Raw genomic sequence first — 18,909 nt, 5'->3', positions numbered from 1 at the left:
GAGTGTGTGTGTGTGTGTGTGTGTGTGTGTTAGAGAGAGAGAGAGAGAGAGAGAGAGAGAGAGAGAGAGAGAGAGAGAGAGAGAGAAAACATGTATGTGAGTACCTATAGGGTCCAGAAAAGGGCACTGAATCCCCCAGAGATATAATTACAGGTGGTTGTGAAATGCCCAGTGTGGGTACTGTGAACAAAACACTAGTCCTCTGAAAGAACAGCAACTGTTCTTAACTACTGAGCCATTTCTCCAAACCCACAAGTAAACTATTGAGTACTGAGACTCTGAGCCTGCTTTCTTCACAGGCTGGGAGACAGCAGTCAGTCACGGTTGGAAGACTGAGGGCAAACTTGGAGACAGAGATCTGAAGGTTCTGATTTGGTGTCTCAGTATGTGGCTCAGCCAGATAACTAACTGCACAGTGAAGCTTGGGGCTTCCAATAGTTCCTGGCTCTTCCTCATAAACAAAACCAGAGGTTGTATGATGCCCAGGAGCAGCTTCTAATAAAACTGAGTCCTGGGGCAATAGTGATACATACTTGTGATCCCAATACTCTGGAGGCTGAGCCAGGAAGATCTCAAGTCAAGGGTAGCCTGGCTACAAAGCAAAAGCGTGTCTCAAGAAAGCAACTAAAACAAAAACAAAGACTACAACAACAGCAAAAAGGCTAGCAAAAGAGAGTTTCTAAAACAAATGGAAAACACACACACACACACACACACACACACATACACACACACACACACACACACACACACGCAAATGAAACATCCTATGGAGGGTAAAGAGAATACTTTAAAATTACTATATCATATATCTAGCTATAGATATATGATATAGTAATTTATGTGACATATATGACATACTATATGTATGATTATATTTGTGATTATATATAAATATATACACATATATACACATATATGCACATATATATATATATATATATGTATATATCTTGAAGGTATATGAATATATCTTTAGTAAAGCAGTTACCTACTATGTGCAAGGCTCTGGGCTCTATCCTCAGCACCCCCCCCCAAGACTATAGTAAGATAAATAATAGAGAAGCAGTGAAAGACTCCAACACCCAAATAAGAAAAGGTCCAGGAAATTTAAAAAACTAATAAAGAGGTAGGAAATAAATAATAAAATAATTAAAATACATTTTATCTATAGAAAAGCTTATCAAAGTCTAAAATTTTCAGAATCTGAAACTCTGAAGATGAAGAGAAAATTCTCCAAGCTTCTGGAAGTAAAACCAAAACAACAACAAAAAACCCCAAGAAACAAAATACAGAATGTCATCTTTTTTTTTCTTGTTCTGTCATTTTTTTTTCTTTTTTCCCCTGAGACAAGGTCTTACTGTGCAGCCCTGGCTGTCTTGGAAGTCACCCTATAGACCAGGCTGGCCTCAAACACAGAGGTCTGCTGAGTGCTGGGACTAAAGGCATGTTCTACCATGACTGGAGGCCTCAGACTCCTCAACATCACAGAGGAAGGCATGAAAACAGTATCATCAAAATTTTTAAGGAAAAATGTCAACCAAGCAGATGACAACCTTCAAGAAAAGTGAATACTAGTCAATGTGAGAGTGAAGACACAGGGCAAACCTCAGCTTCCTCTTTCTTTCTTTGTACCTCCTCCATCAGGTAGGCATCATGTAGGCCTCATGGAAGCATCATGTAGGCCTCATGGAAGCATCACGTAGGCATGATGTAGGCATCATGGAAGCATCATGTAATGCCTCATCAGGAAGGCTCCGAGGCTTCACTCCTTCAAAATGGAGAGTGAACTGAAAGAAAGCTTAATGCCATGAAGAGAGCTGGAAACTTGGTACAGAAGGGAAGTGGGGATAGCCAGGAGGATGGTGAAGGGAGGCAACTAATAGCCTTTCAGGCAAGCAAGGCAACCCGTCCAGATAACAATAAGATGATTTACGAGTCAGGAAGGCTGGAGGCTGTCATCATGCCCTCTGCCATCCTAAGTAAATTATGAAAATCTGTAATAGACTTAAATGTTTTGGAAAATTTCGGGTGACTGGGTAGAACCCCCAGGCTGAGACAGATCTTCCTCAGCTGTAATCTGTGGCAACAAGGCTAAGAAGTTTGGTTGGCTCCATAGTGTGGATTTCTGTGTTGATAGCAAAATGTGGTCTTGCTCTGGGGCAGAAGGTGGAGAACTGGGGTAGTGGTAGTGGGAAGAAGCCAGTTCCCTCCCATTCTTTCCTGCCCCAGATATCTCCCACTGGAGTTCTGCTCAACACATTCTTCCCTCAAAGGAATCACAAATTCACGAGAACATAACTTCTGAAAGAAGTTGGAGTCTGGGTCTCTTCCACCAGGTGATTAGGTGACTGAACTCTGAACAAACCATATATCCATTTCTTTTAGGTAAGGAATGCTCAGAATTTGACAATCTAGCCTGAGTCCCTGGAACTATACTCCTGAAGAGTACAACTCCCCAGACCTACACATGAGGCCCTCAGGAGACGGGTAATGCATATGAGAAAAGTCAAGCGTGTATGTTTTGTTTCCTTTATCCTCCAACTCGAACCAAGATGGAGGAAATTTGGGAAGCCACACCCTTCCACTGGTAGTCATGTGGTCCTGTTTGGATGAGGGAGTTGCCTTATTGAAAACTACAACTGTCCCACTAGAGCCCCCTGGACTGCTGCCAGCTCCAGAACTTCTTCCGTGGAGAGTGAACTGAAATTCATCTGCTTAGGGAAACTGTAGAGGACAGCCACACTCAGGAGCTGCCTGCCAGTATGGCTGCACTGTGTTCTGTTGCTGTTGTTTGGAGACAGGGTTTCTGTATATAGCCCTGGCTGGCTTGGAACTCATTCTGTAGACCAGGCTGGTCTTGAACTCACAAAAATCTGCCTGCTTTGGGAATTTTAATCCAGAAACACAACGGACTCCTCATTGCTTCACTCCTGGGGATTTCGAGGTGGAAAGGGTGGGGGGAATTGTTAAAAATATGTAGTCTAGATTTTTAGGTAGTAATTACACCAATTAGAGACTGGCATACTTGAAAAAAAAAAAAAGGTAAACCCAGAAAGAGGAAGTCAGGAAACCCAGGAAGTAAGGAATTCATCTACAGAGAATTGCAGGGGGAACCACATGAGAGCAGCAGAAGGGGGCTCTAGGAGGACAGCTGGACAGCAGGCCCTCGCCATTTTAAAAAATGGAAGAAGGGCTGGAGAAGTGGCTCAGTGGTTAAGAGCACTGACTGCTCTTCCTAAATGGTCCTGAGTTCAATTCCCAGCAACCACATGGTGGCTCACAACCATCTGTAATGGTATCTGATGCCCTCTTCTGGTGTGTCTAAAGAGGGCAATAGTGTACTCATATATATAAAATAAATAAATAAATCTTAAAAAAAATGATGGCAAAGCTATATGCATACCAAATAGTAAAAAAAAAAAAAATGGAAGAAATTATCTCTAGGGTTAAAGAATGTTAGGCAAACTAAAAGGCAAAGCAGATATTAACTTGAGGAAAAATATGATAAAGTCAGGTGCGGTGGTGGTGTATGCCTTTAGTCTCAGCACTCAGGAGGCAGAGGCAGAAGGACCTCTGTAAGTATGAGGCCAGCCTGGTCTACAGAGTGAGTTCCAGGACAGCCAGAGCTACATAATGTGACAAAGTATTTGGCTGATTAGGGTAGAGAAGCAGAAGCCCACAATACTAAAAAATGTTAGGAAATATCAGCATACTACTTGTTGCCTTACATTACCTGCTAGTAATTTTAGTAGGGGGTTTTCACTAAGGTCCATGAGAAACACTCATTTATCATTTTCTTGACTTGAAATGCCTTTATTTGGTTTTTGCATCAGGAGAGAGTTGACTCACAAAATGACTTGGGAAATGTTTCTTTTGTGTTTTCATGGAATTTGAATAGGGTTGCTATTCCCTCCTTATGCATTTGATAGACTTCACAAAAAATATTTGAATATTAGAACCCAAGTTAGCATGGCTATAAGAAAAAATGTATAACATTGGGTAGCAAAATAAATTTGTTCTGTTTGGGGAAATGTACACCCCAGAACCTTAGTTCAAGAACTTCTAAATCGAAATTAAAGAAAAGGGAAAATGTATTTGTAGGGAAAATTTACAGTAGAATTATTTATCAGACCAAATGCTGACAACTTCTTGAATATTCAGTGATGGAAGAATGGCTAGAAATAATGTAACTTAATGTAATGACTTACATTAATAATAGGTATAAAGATTATATTCCTGTCATATGAAAGTGTACTAATGAAGCAGAGAACTTGTTCCAGAACACAGGGCATGCACTGCTTTCTTGACAAGGTGCTGGCGAATTGGCTACTGTGGCCATGGTCTCCAGTCCTCTAGACACCAGGCTTTGTCAGCATACCAAGACAGTATCCATGGCACCACAACAAGATGAGCGCCAAGCAAATCACCCAGCCCAGTACAGAACAGCAGAGTAGCAACTTTCTCATTCATGTATAAATTGTGTCTGCTGGCTTAGTCCTAGGTGATTTATAAGGAAAATTAGTTTATAATCTTTATGAGGAGAAATGAATTGGGGTGGGGGTGGGGCAGGCATGACTGCCCTTGTCTTCAGGCTGAGGCACTTTGGCTGCATCCATGCCCACTTCTGGAGAGAGCCATGTCAGTAGATAAAATGCCTTTAATCGAATATAACAAGTTATTCTATTTAGGGTATCCCTGCCCTCACCCCTGCTTAGTTATCATGGTTAATTGTGAGTGTCAACTTGACTGCATTTAGGAGACACAAGAAAACTAGTGAAGCATACTCCTGGCTCTGTCTGTGAGGGCTTTTCCAGTGACAACGAGATCACAAAGACTCTGACCTAATGAACGGATGGTTTCATTAATCGATGGGTTTAAACTTTGAGTGAACTATTGGACAAGAGTGGAACTGTAGAAAATAGGCCTAGCTGAGGAAAGTGAGTCACTGGGGACATGCCTGTACAGGGTAAAGGTTGACCCCCATTTCCTGTTACTCCTCTCTGTTTCCTGGTTGTCATGAGACAAGCAGCTTCAGCCTATCACAGGAACAGCATGATACTCTTCCTTGCCTCAGGCCTCCAGCCATAGAACAGTCAACCATGAACCAAAGCCTGTGAAATTGTGAACTCAAATAAATCTTTCTTCATAAACAACTGTTTCTCTCAGAGATTTGTCACAGTGCCAAAAAGTCTCACACACACACATACACACACACACACACACACACACACACACACACGTTCATCTATCTGTTTCTGTCAGAGTTTTATTTATGATGCCTGGTTCATAGACCCTGAAGGCAGGTCATAAAACCTGAAACATGCCCCATCCCCTATTTCTGTCATAGAGATAGATAGCTATGAAGAGAGTATCTCATCTGTCCTTGACTCTGCTCACCCCCAGCGGCCCTGTTCCCTGTTCTGGCTTATCACAGATAAACCAAGAAGAATCTCAACAGACAAGTCTTGCTGAGTTCCCCATGCAGTCAGTTAGCAACCATGTCTTCTCATTGGCGTCCCCAAAAGAACCCAAAAGGATGGCAGCCTTTGGAGAGTCTGCAAAGGGCCAAACTTGTGGGTCTTCCTACAGAGGATATGGAGAGGGAGTGGAGTCCATACTCTGTTTGTAACTTTCATCTGTATCCTTTGTAATAACGCAGCAAATGTGACAAATGTGTTCTGGAGTCCAGTATGCCGCTGGAGTAAACATCAAACCCAAGGATGATGTAGGTAGTGGGTATCCTGATTCACAGGCAGTCGGTCAGAAGCCAAGGTAAAATAACCTGGGCTGTGACTGGCATCTAAAGGAAACAGACAGTCTTGGATAATTAAAGTCATGAACATGTGGGATTTGCTGCTATATTTGTGTAGATAGCATAAGGACTGGATCAGATTAGGGGACAGCCAGCTAGCTGCTTTCCATTGTACAATTAATTACTTGCTTGTTACTTGGGGAGATTATACGTATATACAGCCATCTGAGGTTCCTGAAGGCTTCTGTGTTGGTTATGGTATAAAACAGAGGAAGATGAGCCCACCATGAGTAGCCCAACTTGCCACAGTGTCTCCGTTGTACCACACAGCAGGAGCAACTACACTAGTAAGGTTTCATTGAGCATTACTTGCAAGCTGACAAAAGAGCAAATAGCAACACAGGAAATGTTCTCTTGTTTCAAGACATAATTTCTCTGTGTTGATGGCATTCTGGAGGGTGGTGTCTATCTTCTTGGCAATAACATTCTGGAACACGAAAAGCATGCTTCATGGACATTAACAAACCACAGGCCACTGTAATCTCATTTACAGGACGTCATGGTAGATCTTATGTAACCAATATCACAGGGCAGAGCAAGCTCTTGGGCAAAGCTGAGAAGAATCTCATCCTACAGCCACTGGAGGGAAGACATAAGCAAGGCTCTCCTCTGAGCTATCAGGCATTCTCCATGTTTCCCCAGCAAAAGGCAGACCCCCTCTCCCCTCCAGGAATGGAGTATAAGAATCCCATGACACAATTGGCTCCTGGATTAGTCACATCATTCTAGCTGGACAATCAGAGATTCAGTAGATTTTATGTGTAGCTTCCTCCTAAAGAGTTCCCTTCTGAGCAAATATGGAGACAAAGTGAGGGACAGAAACTGAAGGAGGGGCCATCTGAAGACCATTCCACCTGAGTATCCATCCCATGTGCAGTCACCAAAGGTAGATGCTGATGTGGAAGTCAGGAAGTGCATGCTGATAAGAGCCTGATACGGATGTCTCCTCAGAGGTCTTCAAGAGTCTGACAAATTCAGAGGTGGATGCTCACAACTAGCCATTGAACTGATAATGGGGTTCTCAATGGAGGAGTTAGAGTGAAGACTGAAGGAGCTGAAAGGATTTGGGGCACCATGAGGAGAGCAACAATACCAACCAACCACAGCTCCCAGGGTCTAAACCACCAGCCTGGGAGCACTTAGGGAGGGATCCAAGGCTTCAGCTGAATATATAAGAGTGGAGGGCCCTGCTGGGCATAGGTGGAAGAAGAGATCCTTGACCTCATGAAGGCTGGACGACCCAGGGGGTGGGAATTTTGAGGGTGGGGAGGTGGGAGTGGGGGAGTAGGTAGGGGTTGCATCCACAGAGAAGAAGGAGGAGGGGTTAGGGGATAGGGGGTTACTGGGTGGGTGGGGGATGGGGTAAGGGGACAACATATGAAATGTAAATAAAACATCAATAAAAAAATTAAAAAAAAAAAGAGTTCCCTTCTGGAAAAACTACATGGATTTACATAAGCTGGGTTATGCTCAGCCTGCACTTTTCCTGTCCCAGGTCTTCTTGTCTGGGACCACAAACACCAGTCACTCCCACTCTGCCAGTTAGAGCCACCAAGGCCTGTGGTCTCTACCTGCGCTTGCCTCAAGCTGAGTTTTTGTCACTTGTACCAAAGAAGTCCTGACTAATGCCAGCACGCCAAATACTTAGATTACATTAGGATTTTGATGGCCATAAATGTCCCTTTGGTGATTACTTTTGTACTTTTTTTGTATGTATGTATGTATGTATGTATGTATGTATGTATGTATGTATCTATGTATTTAAGTATCATCTATCTATCTATCTATCTATCTATCTATCTATCTATTTTGAGGCAGAGTCTTGCTGTGTAGCCCAGGATGGCCTCAGACTGGTGATCCTCCTATGAGCTGGGAGCTGGGATTACAGGTGTGTGTCACCATTCTTTGTCTTTTTTTTTTTTTTTTTTTGTTTTTCAGAGCTGAAGACAGAACCCAGGGCCTTGCGCTTGCTAGGCAAGTGCTCTACCACTGAGGTTTTCCTCTATCGTACAAGCCACTGTGCTTCTCTAATCAGATACAAAGTATCTACTGTCCATGTCTGCTGCTTTCTGAGAGGCTGAGATAACTGAGTGCAAAGACATAAAGCACAGAAGCCAAGGTTTGTCTTCGATGCTTTTATGCTTTCTTCGTTAAAATGACTTTATAACTTACTTCACAACTTTTCTGGAAATTTCTCAGCTATTAGCAGCAGAGACATGTCGACTGATACTTTTGCTCACTAGTTTGTTTATTTGTTTGTTTGCTTTCGAGACAGGTTTTATGGCCCAGTGTGGCTTCAACCTGTCTGCCAATTTTCTCCCTTCAATCTCCTAACTACATACATTACCATGCATGGCTTCTTACACAGCCTTTAACAAAAATGTTCCCAAGGCTACTTCCCCTGACAGACTCTTGTGAGCTTTGTCTCCTCTGTTTCCTGGTAAGGGGGTGGGCCACTCACCCCCTCTGATATCTATCCAGCTCGTGAAGCACCGTGTGGTCGCAGTACTCGAACACCAGGTGGAGCCTCCGCTTCCTCCGGAAGACTTCCAGGAGATTGACAAGGTTAGGATGCTTGAGTTGCTGAAAGTAGAAGAGGCAGGGTGGTAAATAGTTGTGAGTCTTCTCTGAGTTCCAGTCAGTAAAAATAAAGCTGTCCTCCTTCAGGAGGTTCATTCTTTGTTTGGAAGGAGTCTGAAATCAAGGTTATCCCAGTTCTCTTCATCGGTGTTTGTCAGACTTAGAGGCAAATTAGATCAGGGCCAGTGCTTTGTGAAAGTAGAGATCTGAGAAGGCTGGCTAGGATGAGGAAATGCTGAGGGGGCTGAGTTAGACAAACTCAGCCTTCAAGACTCTAGTTAACTATTCTTTCTTGGAGAGTTCTCCCATCTGGCTCTGAGCCCCTGTGTCAGAATCCCAGATGGCTCACTCTGATTGTACTAAGTAATTAGTAATTGCTAATATGTAATTAGTAACTATTTTTACTTTGCTGTTAATGTTCTCTGGTTGCATAGATACCTATAGATAGAATAGGTAAATCCAGTAGAATCTCTCTCTCCTCTCTCTCTCTCTCTCTCAGTACAGGGTCTCCCTATTATGTAGCTCTGGCTTTCCTGGAACTCACTATGTAGACTAGGCTGGACTCCAACTCACAGAGATCCATCTGCCTCTCTTCCTGAGAGCTAGGATTAAAGGCATGTGCCAGCATGATTAACACACTCTTTTTCTAACAAAAAAAAGAGATTTGCAACACCACACACACACACACACACACACACACACACACACACACGCAGAAACCTCCTGGTGCATTCCATCTTTGTAGTGTCCCTTCTTTGTTTGTGATCAATAACTACCATTTGTGTCTACTTTATTATTGTTTAATAATTTCTAACATTGGCACTTAGCACTTTTTTTCCCAAATAATCTTTGATAGTTGCTTCTTTGTTTGTTCTTATGGAAAAACACAAGACAAAAAGCAATGTACTGAAGAAGGATTTATTTTGGCTTACAGTTTGAAAGGATCCAGTCCACAGTGGCAGGAGTATGAGGTAGCTGATAGCATTATCTGACAGTCAGAAAGCAGAGAATGTCACAAAATGAGTCTGGGCTACAAAACCTCAAGTCCTACCTCCACTCATCTGTGGCCTCCCTCTCTTATAAGGGCTCCAGTTCCTAAGGGCTCCACAACCTTCCCAAACAATGCCATCAACTGGTGACCAGATGTTCAAACACAAAAGTATTTTGGAACATTTCATACTCAAACCACTACAGTTGCTAACAGTTTTCCTCATGGATTTTATAGTCAAGATTTGTCTTTATCATGTTAACTTTTCTGTCTCATTAAAAGTATCCTGAGAAGTCAAGTGGAGGTAACTCACACCTTTGATCCCAGCACTTGGGAGGCAGAGACAGGTAGAGTTCAAGACCAACATGATCTATAGAGAGAATTCTAGGATAGCCTGGGTTACACAGAGAAATCCTGTCTCAACACACACACACGAGAATATGAATATATATATATATATATCCCAAGTCCAGTGACACTAAGTAACTCATATTTAAGCAATGATAACAATAGTAAGAAATAAATCACTGTGATCCATTTTCAACATGAGGTGTGTTTAGATCTCATTGGAGAATTGCAGACAAGCAGGGGCCACTGGGCTCTTTCTTCATTAGCTGGCAGTTGTACATGCTTGTCTAGGCACTCTTAGTTCATCCTAAGGTTGAAAAGCTCCAGGCAGTATTCATGTGACTGAGCTCACATCCCAGAAGAGGAGGGAATAGCACTTGAGGGGTGCAGCAAAGAAACTACCAAAATGGCCACTGCATTGAGGGGAAGGTTTTTATTGTACATAAAGAGAGAGGACATCCAGAGGCATCTGGAAGACTACAGAACAGACAGAGAAAGAAACAGCTTGGACATGGCCAGGACTAGAGAAACAGGGATAGCAGAGAGCAACACGAGAGAGTAGTGGAGACAGAGAGATAGTAAGGGAGGCAACAGTGGAAAATGGCTGGTTATAAGGAGGGAGAGTAACTTTGGGAGGGAAGCCCAGAGCTGGTGACTGTAGGAGCCTGGAGGCCAGCATGGGCTTTGATATGCAACCCTGGGCATATGTCAATGGAAAGCCATATGTTCCTTCTGCTGGAGGCAAGGGAAATGACTCCTCCTGGGAGTCAGGAAGGGAAACCATTTCACAAGTTTCTGAGGAATGTTGGCTCTTTTCTAACCACTAGAAATCCTCTGTAGTCAAGCTTGAGCTGGGCCAAGATAGTCATTCTCGACATCTGCACTGCCTTTTGGAGTTTAAGAAATAGTAGTTTCATTTGGACCTGACAGAAATCTCAAGCTCCAGGATATACATTAGAGCAGTGTTTCTCAATCCGTGGGTCACCTAAGACCACTGGAAAACATAGATATTTACATTATGATTCATAACAAAAGCAAAAAAATTAAAAAAATTTAAACCACTGTTTTGCTCTAATTTCAAAGGTCACCCATGTTTGCATTTTTCTCTGGGCTAATGCCTAACTTTATAAAGTTGTAAAATATACAGTTTTGCCATACAGATTCCCATATTCTTATTATAAAGAAAGGATCATTGTTTTTCTGCACCCAATCCACCTCTAGGACTCTTTCCATGTACAAAATTGAAACATTGTATCCATCAAAAAATACCCCAACACAGAAGAGCAATAATTCCTCAAATCTCCCTATACCACAATACCTTCTTTACCCATCCCCTTTCTCCTGATACATACCAATAACAGACTGCTGGGCTGAATCAAGAAAGGATTTGACTCAGGCCATTTAGGGAATTCCTGCAGGGCCCTGTGGGATTTCTTCTAGGCCACGGGAAGGAAGTTCAGGAAGCTGTGTTATAATAGCTCTTGGGTTTTTTGAGAGCGTTATGGCCCTAAAGAACACGCCCTAAAGAGTAGCTCAGAAGAGGCAAAGATGGACAAGAAGGGAGAATGTGGGGCCTTCTGACATGTAAGAGAGGCTAGAGCTTGGACCAGCACAGAGACTAGAGGGATGGCAGAAAAGGTTTGTTTAGGGATATTTTGTTACCACAAGTCAGCATGTAACAATGAACTCGAGTTGAGAGATAAGGGAAGGGAAGATACCATGAATGAACAAAGATGTGTTCAGTTGAGGGCTTGCTGATGTCAGCAGAAAGAAGAAGAGCAGGTCCAGAAGGAAGAAACTGCTGTTCTTGATCCTTTGACTGCACAAGAGCCAAAGATTCCAAAGTATACACATCAGGTTGGTTGGAGCTAGAGCCGAGGATAAAGTCAGAGAGCCCCCATGTGCTGTGGTGGAGCTGTAGGAAAAGGTAGGCTAAGACAGCAAGAAATCCAAAGAACCTGGACACCCAGAGAGATGAGGAAGAGGCAGAAAAGAGAGAAAAACAGGTCCCCAGTGGCAACAGAGGCTGTTGGAAGGTCAGGTGGGGAGTTGACTGAAGGCACCCTGAGGACTTCTCATTTGGGGCGTTTTGTGACCCATTATGGTATCCCTGCAAGGGGTGGTGAACCAGACTGTGGTGGATTTGGCATTTCAAGCCACCTTCCTTTTCTCTGTCCATTAACTCACTGGGCTCTGGTGGTGGGGTAGGGTCAGGAGGACACCTTGGTCCTGAAGCTGGTTCACAACCTATACCCTGTAGCTTTGAATCTCAGCTTCAATAACTGTGGATGTTTGTCTATGAAGGCTCTCAGGTGTCCTTCCCATGGCCCACAAGCTGCATGAGCCTCAAGATAGCTATGAATACAGCCCAACACAAAATTGGAAACATACTTAAATTGTCATGAGGTTTTCTGTCTGTTTGTTTTTTGCTTGTAACTCTGTTATGTAGTTCTCCAGCATCAACTTTGTAGATGTCAATACTGGGTGTCATGACGTCAGAAGATTGGACATGCCTGGGCCTTATTTCCACGTTTGAACAGAAGGGAATTCTTCTTGAGGAACATGCAAATGAGTTAGATGGCAAGAACCAAATGTCACGTACAAGAAATGTGAATACACAGAACAGATTAAATTGCCAAATATACTACAAAGGTGGTGTGGCTTGTTTAGCCGTAATTGCTCCTGGTTTATGGGGAGGTGGGGTGAAGCCACAGCCTCAAGCTTGGTTTTATTTCTTGGCATCCTCTCTCTCGGGATGGCCCAGTCTGGAAGATCTTGATTGTCCTTTCTAGGTCATTACCACTGTTCTGAATGAGGCTCCATTAAAAGCAAGGCTGGTTAAGTTTAGAATTTTCTCTCCCTTTATTTTCTCTCTGATGTTTTCTGTTGTCACTGCTAAGTGAGGCACTTTCTCTGGCATAAAAAACCAAACCAAACCAAACAAACAAAAAAAAACTTCTTTAGAAATATTTATTTTTATTTTATGGCTATGAGTATTTTATCTGTATGTATGCATGCACACTGTGTATATATACATACAGAGGCCGGAAAGCACTGGATCCCCCTGTACCAGAGTTGCAGACAGCTGCGGACCAAACTAGGTCCTCTGCAAGAACAGCAAATGCTCCTAACCTCTGAGTCATCTCTACACGTCCCCAAGTCTCCTGATTGTGTTTTAGTGTCCCCTTTGTTGAATTTGACCTGGTCTTCACTTGGTTTTCCTATGAAGAGCAGAGCAGCACATGTCCTTCCTGGATAGCTCCTGTGTCTATCATCAGCCCCATTTCTTCCTAGGCCATCCACCTATTGCGATGAGCTCAGGCCTTGCCTCCCCGAGGTCTGTTGTTTAGTTTCCCTTCTCTACAGCACTTTTAAGACTTAACATTCACTGCCAACTTAATGATCAGGAAATGTCACTTTAAAATCCTTGTCACAAGCTCTGGAAAACGCTGGCGTTCTGGCAATTTCAGGCCCACCATCCCCGTGGCTTTAATGAGCTTGCTCTGAGAATAGTGGTCCACTTCAGTGAAGGCCCTTGTGCTTCGTTTGCTGCTCTCTTCACCTCTCCCTCTCGTCCTGTGACACTTGGGCCCAGTGAGACAGCCCATCTCATCACTCTCCCATTATTGATTCCAAATATTTGAGGAAATGAACAATTCCCGGTACACATTTCTGTCTAATGAGGGGAAATCCACAGCCAATAGAGATGACAGCACATTTCAAGACCAATAACTAAGCGTATTATTCACCATGATGAATCATTCTTCAAAACCTGCCTGGTCCCCTGAAGGTACTGGCTTAGTGATCTCCTAGAGGGTCCTTAATGGCCACATGTTTTTAGACTGACCAGTAGACAGATCACTGTGCCTGCGGACTCTCTTACCCTCTGGTTTGTATTCTTTGTGGGTGAGTAAGGGGATGTTGATCCTGTGTCTGTACTTTAGGGAAGCACACTGAACCTTTTCCTCAGTGGTTATTATATATTGGTTTTCCCTTTTAAAACCTTCTTCTTCCACAACTGTGGAAAATAGCGAAAGAGCAGAAATTAAAGTTTAGAAAGTGGGAGTTGTCCCAGTAGAATGTTTTTCACAATCATTTAAAATGATGAACTTAACTCTTTGGTCTTATAGACATTTTGGAGGGAGTCCTTTCTCAGTTCCCGTCCATACAGAACGGAAACAGTGGGCCCTTCTCCCTGTTCATAGTTTTAAAATGACTAATCCAAGGTCCTTCTTAAGGATTCTCAAACTGGCATACTATAAGTTTCAAGGGTTCAAGGTCCTGGACCTTTTATGGGCTTCTCTCTTTCCTCATTCTCCTATCCCCAGGGTTACTTACCAAAGTAAACTACTAACACATGTGTGGTTCTATACCTCAGATTTTAGCTTCTGGGGTGGAGGAATGTGTCAAACACAGACATGATGTGAGAAGTGGGCCCAGCTCCATCTACAGAATGGAACTGTGGATCTGCATCAGCTGCCAATCACATGGTATTCATGAAGGCTGGGTGGGTCCAGTAGAAGGCAGGCCCCATGGAGAACCAACACAAACATGAATACTCTGACCCACGTTGGTTTTGGATGATATGCAGGTGACTGTGTAACAATGGTGGTACAAGAGAAAGATGGAGATGTGGCAATTACAGGGCATATTCTGTGACCTGGCTTTTACTAGCTCTTTAAAATCATTAAAAAGGAAAAGAGAAAATGACAGGTCAGGCTTGGTCACCTGGCAGCTTTGTGCTTGGGAAGTAGAGGGTTTACCAACTGTAGTCTAAGAGACTTTTGTCCCCTGTAGAGGTGAGACAGACTGCTGAAAATGCTTTACTTTCAAAGTACTGTGTCCCAAAGGAGACAGTATGTAGTCTCAACGAGTCCCTCAGACTACAGTTAGGAGTAAGGTCAGAAAAAAGAAGGACCTGTGACAAGGGATAGTGATGTTTGAGGTAATGAGTCTGGAAACTCGAAATCCTAAAGTTTCCCAAACCCTCTGGACTTGGAGAGGTTTGCACACTGGTAAAGTGAACCGAAGCTCCTTCCACAGTTTGAAGATCCTTTTCACGTTCAGATGCCTCTGCAGAGGACAGTCATCCTTTTTAAATGCAGTCCCTACTCCTCCAGGCCAAAAGACCCCTAATTACAATGAAGCAGCCTGAAGAGGGCCAAAAGGGGGAAGTATCCATCTTTAGAGAATAAACAAGACCTGTCTCATCCTGGGCTAGGAGGAATCTTGAGAGCTTGGAGCACCAGTACAGTGAAATATAAAAGCTGCAGGCACGTTCAATGATAGAAGAGCCCTGTTGTGGCTTGGGCTTAGCTCCTGACAAGGGCACCTGAAGACAGTCTATGTTTGTGGCACAGCTGTCTAGAGGTTGGGATTTCTGCAGATAAGGTAGGCACACAGAACTGCCTTGGCAGAGCATTGAGGGAGGAAGAGATTGGAGAAGCTGAAGAGGTAGGAATTCTAAATTGGAATGTTAGGTGGACCTGCAGAGCCCTGCCCCCACACATGATCCTGTTTCCTTTGAAGGCCCTGAAAATACTCTCTCCACTAAAGCCCTGCAAACAGTAAGGTTGTTGTTGGCCTGGAGGGCCCATCCATGACTGCTTTGGGTTGGTTGAGTGGAAAGCATTGTCTTTATTGTATTGCAGTTGCTACCATGGGAATTAGTGTCTCTGCTTCCAATGGGAACAAGATTCTGGAGAGGCCAATAGCAGGTCCCCAGAGTGGCATATAATGCCTGCACTGAGAAGCAGGGCCAGAACACCTCACCTCACAGAGCTCTGAGCAAACTCACACAATGCCATGGCATAGATCCCTGAAGGGAAGGTGGGCGACAGGCTATTGCTAATGTGTTAACTGATTTGTAGTAGCAGTAAGAATTGAAAGATAGCCAAGCTGATGTTGACGTTTAAAATGGAAAGTTGCAGTTCTTCATGCAGCTTACAAACCAAAATACATTTGAGAAAGCACCCTGTGATGGCACCACCGACATTCTTTTGTTGTTGTTGTTTTGGTTTTCGAGACAGGGTCTCTCTGTGTAGCCCTGGCTGTCCTGGAACTCACTCTGTAGACCAGGCTGGCCTCCAACTCAGAACTCTGCCTGCCTCTGCCTCCCAAGTGCTGGGATTAAAGGCGTGTGCCACCACTGCCAGGCGTCCACCATGGGCATTCCTAAAGAGATCTGTGACCGCTTCGTAAACCCACGAAGCCATTGGGTCTGAGGTCTGAGAACTATTTCCTCAGACTCAATGTGTTCTCAGGGCCCCAGGTTAAAAAAACTGACAGACAATGGGATAAACAGATCCATAGAACCGCCTGGAGATCATTCCCTTCACTCTCAAGTGAGAACTTCAGGTAGACGCTTGGTAGGTGGCAAATATTCATGTCATAATCTTATATGGTAAGAGAGGGACAAACAGAAACCCTCAAAACTGTCTGCCTTCCTCTCAGCCCAACCCTGGACAAAACAGTCAAAAGGAAAACGCCATTCTTGGGAATCTGTAGTTGGGGTAGCCGGGGTTCATAGGCTTGCTGCAGGCCCCACAGAAGGACAGAATGTGCCAGCCTGGCTCTCTGACCAGCAACCTGGCCTGAGATCTCTTCTTGAGCCTTCTGAAAATCCAGCAGGCCAGTGATGTGTGCAGTGGATGGTTGATTTGTTTTGTTTTGAAAAATACTGAGAAGGACTTATTAGTACGACCATGGTCACAATGACAAACAATACAGAGCTGGTGTGGCAAGGCCACCATGCGCCGGCAATCATGGGGCTAGCTTCTCACTGTGAGTGGTAAGGCTGGTTTGTTTAGAAACTCCTACCTTCCATTGTTTTGCCAAAAATGGAGAGCAAGTTCAACAATTTTCAGAGACACAGTTTTACTCACTGGTATTTTTACTAGAGGGCCTTTAAGGTTAATAAACAATGAGGAAGGATAATGATTAACAAGAGAATATGCCTTTTGGAAGCAAAATTACAGCATAAAACATTAATCCTGCCAAATGTACAGCTGAATTAAAACATTTTTAAAAGTCTAAGTGAAAGGCACGCCCCTGACCCAGTTTTTTTTTTTTTTTTTTTAAATTCCATCCTACAGGAAAATTACTACTTTCAGGTGTGGTGTGGATATTTTATAACTACATGTAACACAGATGGCTTGGCTGGAATTCTTGTAGGTTGGAAATAAAAAAAAGTAATTTAAATGAGAAAGAAAGTTGTAAGATAACTTTTAAAATCAAGACGAATTATACAAACCCTCATTTTGAAAGCCTAACATTATGCTATGCAGCAAAGTGAGTATAGTTATAATTATATAATAATGATTATCATTCAAAATTAATACAATGAGAGGATTTTCAAAAAATGTTTTCATCACAAAGGCTTAATGAATATTTGGGGCTCAGGGAGATAGCATAGTCAGTAAACTGCTTGATTGCCTGTGAGCAAAAGGACCTGAGCTCAATCCTGAGAACCCTAGAAAAAAGATCAGGCCACAGCACCGCTTAGAGCCCGGCACTGGGGAAGTGGAGACAGGAGGCCAGAAAGCCTCACCTAACCAACAAGTTCCAGGCCAATGAAAGAACTTGACCAAAACACAAGGTGGATAGTGTGTGATAGACAATATTCACATTGTCCTTTGACCCCCACAGCATGTCCACGCATGTAAGGATGCCCGCACACACACATGGGCACCCCCACATACTCACACACAAACACACCAAGTAATAGCAAATATTTGAATGAATAGGTATGCAAATTACCTTGACTTGATCGTGCCACAACATAAGCATATATCACACAGCATCACATCCATGAACTATACAATTATTATTTGTAATGAGTGATTCAGTTCCCGGCACATATAAACATCAATTGATCCAAAATTATTTGTTAAAAATAATTTATTCTGCCTGAGGTATTTGATTTTTCTCTATGAGACCTAGGTCACAGTGCCTGTGACACTAATAGACTAGGAATCGGGCTCATTCTCTTTGTGGCCTCAAAGATGGAAACGTACCTACTTGTTGACCTCCATTCCTTTTGTGCTTGAACTATTTGCCTGTCAGCTTATTGCTTGGGCTTCCACTGGCATGGAGAATACAATCTGTGTAGATAAACACTTGTGAGCTAGGCCAAAACATCTTCGAGTAAACAAACAATGCAACCAGTTTCTATTTGCAGTTTGTACATTATCTTGTGGAAATGAAATTAAACAGGTCTCCACTTGTTGAACAAACAGAGGGGATGAGAAAGGGCTGTTTGGTTTCTCTCCTCGTGGTCAGGAAACTGTTCTCACTGTCCTCCATGATACTGACAACCAGTTACATAAATGCCCAGTGTCAGTCTATACTGTAAAAAAAAGCAAAACAAAACCCCTGGGGGGGGGGCCCCCCCCCGCCAAAAAAAAAAACCAAACCTCTCCGCTGGCCCCAGCTCCACTGGTCCTTGGAGCCAGAGAGTCCAAAGGCCCCAAACTGGCAGCCTAATGGCCAAAGGGTGTCTGCAGATCCTGTGTTATTTTGGGCTTGAGCGATGTGAGAATTTTTAAAAATTACTTAACACTTTAAATTCAGGACATTTTGTTATCCCTGAAAGGAACCGGGTTCCTGGAAAAAATAGCTGATCCATGGGCCCCAGGGCAGGATGAGTCCAAGACATTTCATTTGTCTGTCACACAGCAAAGTCCTCAGTGATGGACATCTGTCAGAACCCAGGGGCAGACTGAAGGAGGCCAAATAGCCAAACATGTGACACCTTGAGAATCAAAGAGGAGTAATGGCTGTATTAACACTGTATAATGTGTTGAATTTACACATTTGTGAATATATAATGATATTAATAAGTATGCTTCTGGGGGTGAAAGTTCTTTTCTAACAGAAAAAAGAACCCACTAATAAGTAAGAAAAATGTACAGGAAAAACAACTGTGACAATAATTGGATTCAGGCAAAAATCACCAATAGATATTAATGCCTGTTCACTACATTTATTAGGAATTTTGTTTGGTTTGTTTGGGAGGTGTTTGTTTGTTTGTTTTTGTTTTTGTTTTGACACAGTGTCTTACTATGTAGTCCTGACTGCTCTGGAACTCACTAGGTAGGCCAGGCTGGCCTTGAGCTCAGAGATCCTTCTGCCTCTGCCTCTCTGCCTCTCTGCCTCTCTGCCTCTCTGCCTCTCTGCC

The 18,909-nt window shown here is 43.2% G+C and overlaps 1 protein-coding gene across 2 annotated transcripts in view; it reads right to left on the bottom strand.

Annotated features, from left to right (window-relative positions):
- The window catches only part of Cdkl1 (cyclin dependent kinase like 1), a 47,218-nt gene that overhangs the window by 16,271 nt on the left and 12,038 nt on the right, over positions 1-18,909 (bottom strand). For both annotated transcript variants that reach the window (XM_028781806.1, XM_028781809.1), the window contains one exon: positions 8,277-8,398. In XM_028781806.1, coding sequence (XP_028637639.1) covers positions 8,277-8,398 — 122 coding nt within the window. The remainder of the gene's footprint in view (positions 1-8,276; positions 8,399-18,909) is intronic.

Source organism: Grammomys surdaster, unplaced genomic scaffold (genome assembly GCF_004785775.1).
Source record: "Grammomys surdaster isolate TR1022 unplaced genomic scaffold, NIH_TR_1.0 98, whole genome shotgun sequence".
Lineage (NCBI taxonomy): Eukaryota > Metazoa > Chordata > Mammalia > Rodentia > Muridae > Grammomys > Grammomys surdaster.
The sequence above is the reverse complement of the archived record's forward strand: the minus strand, read 5'-3'. Positions and strand labels throughout refer to the sequence as shown.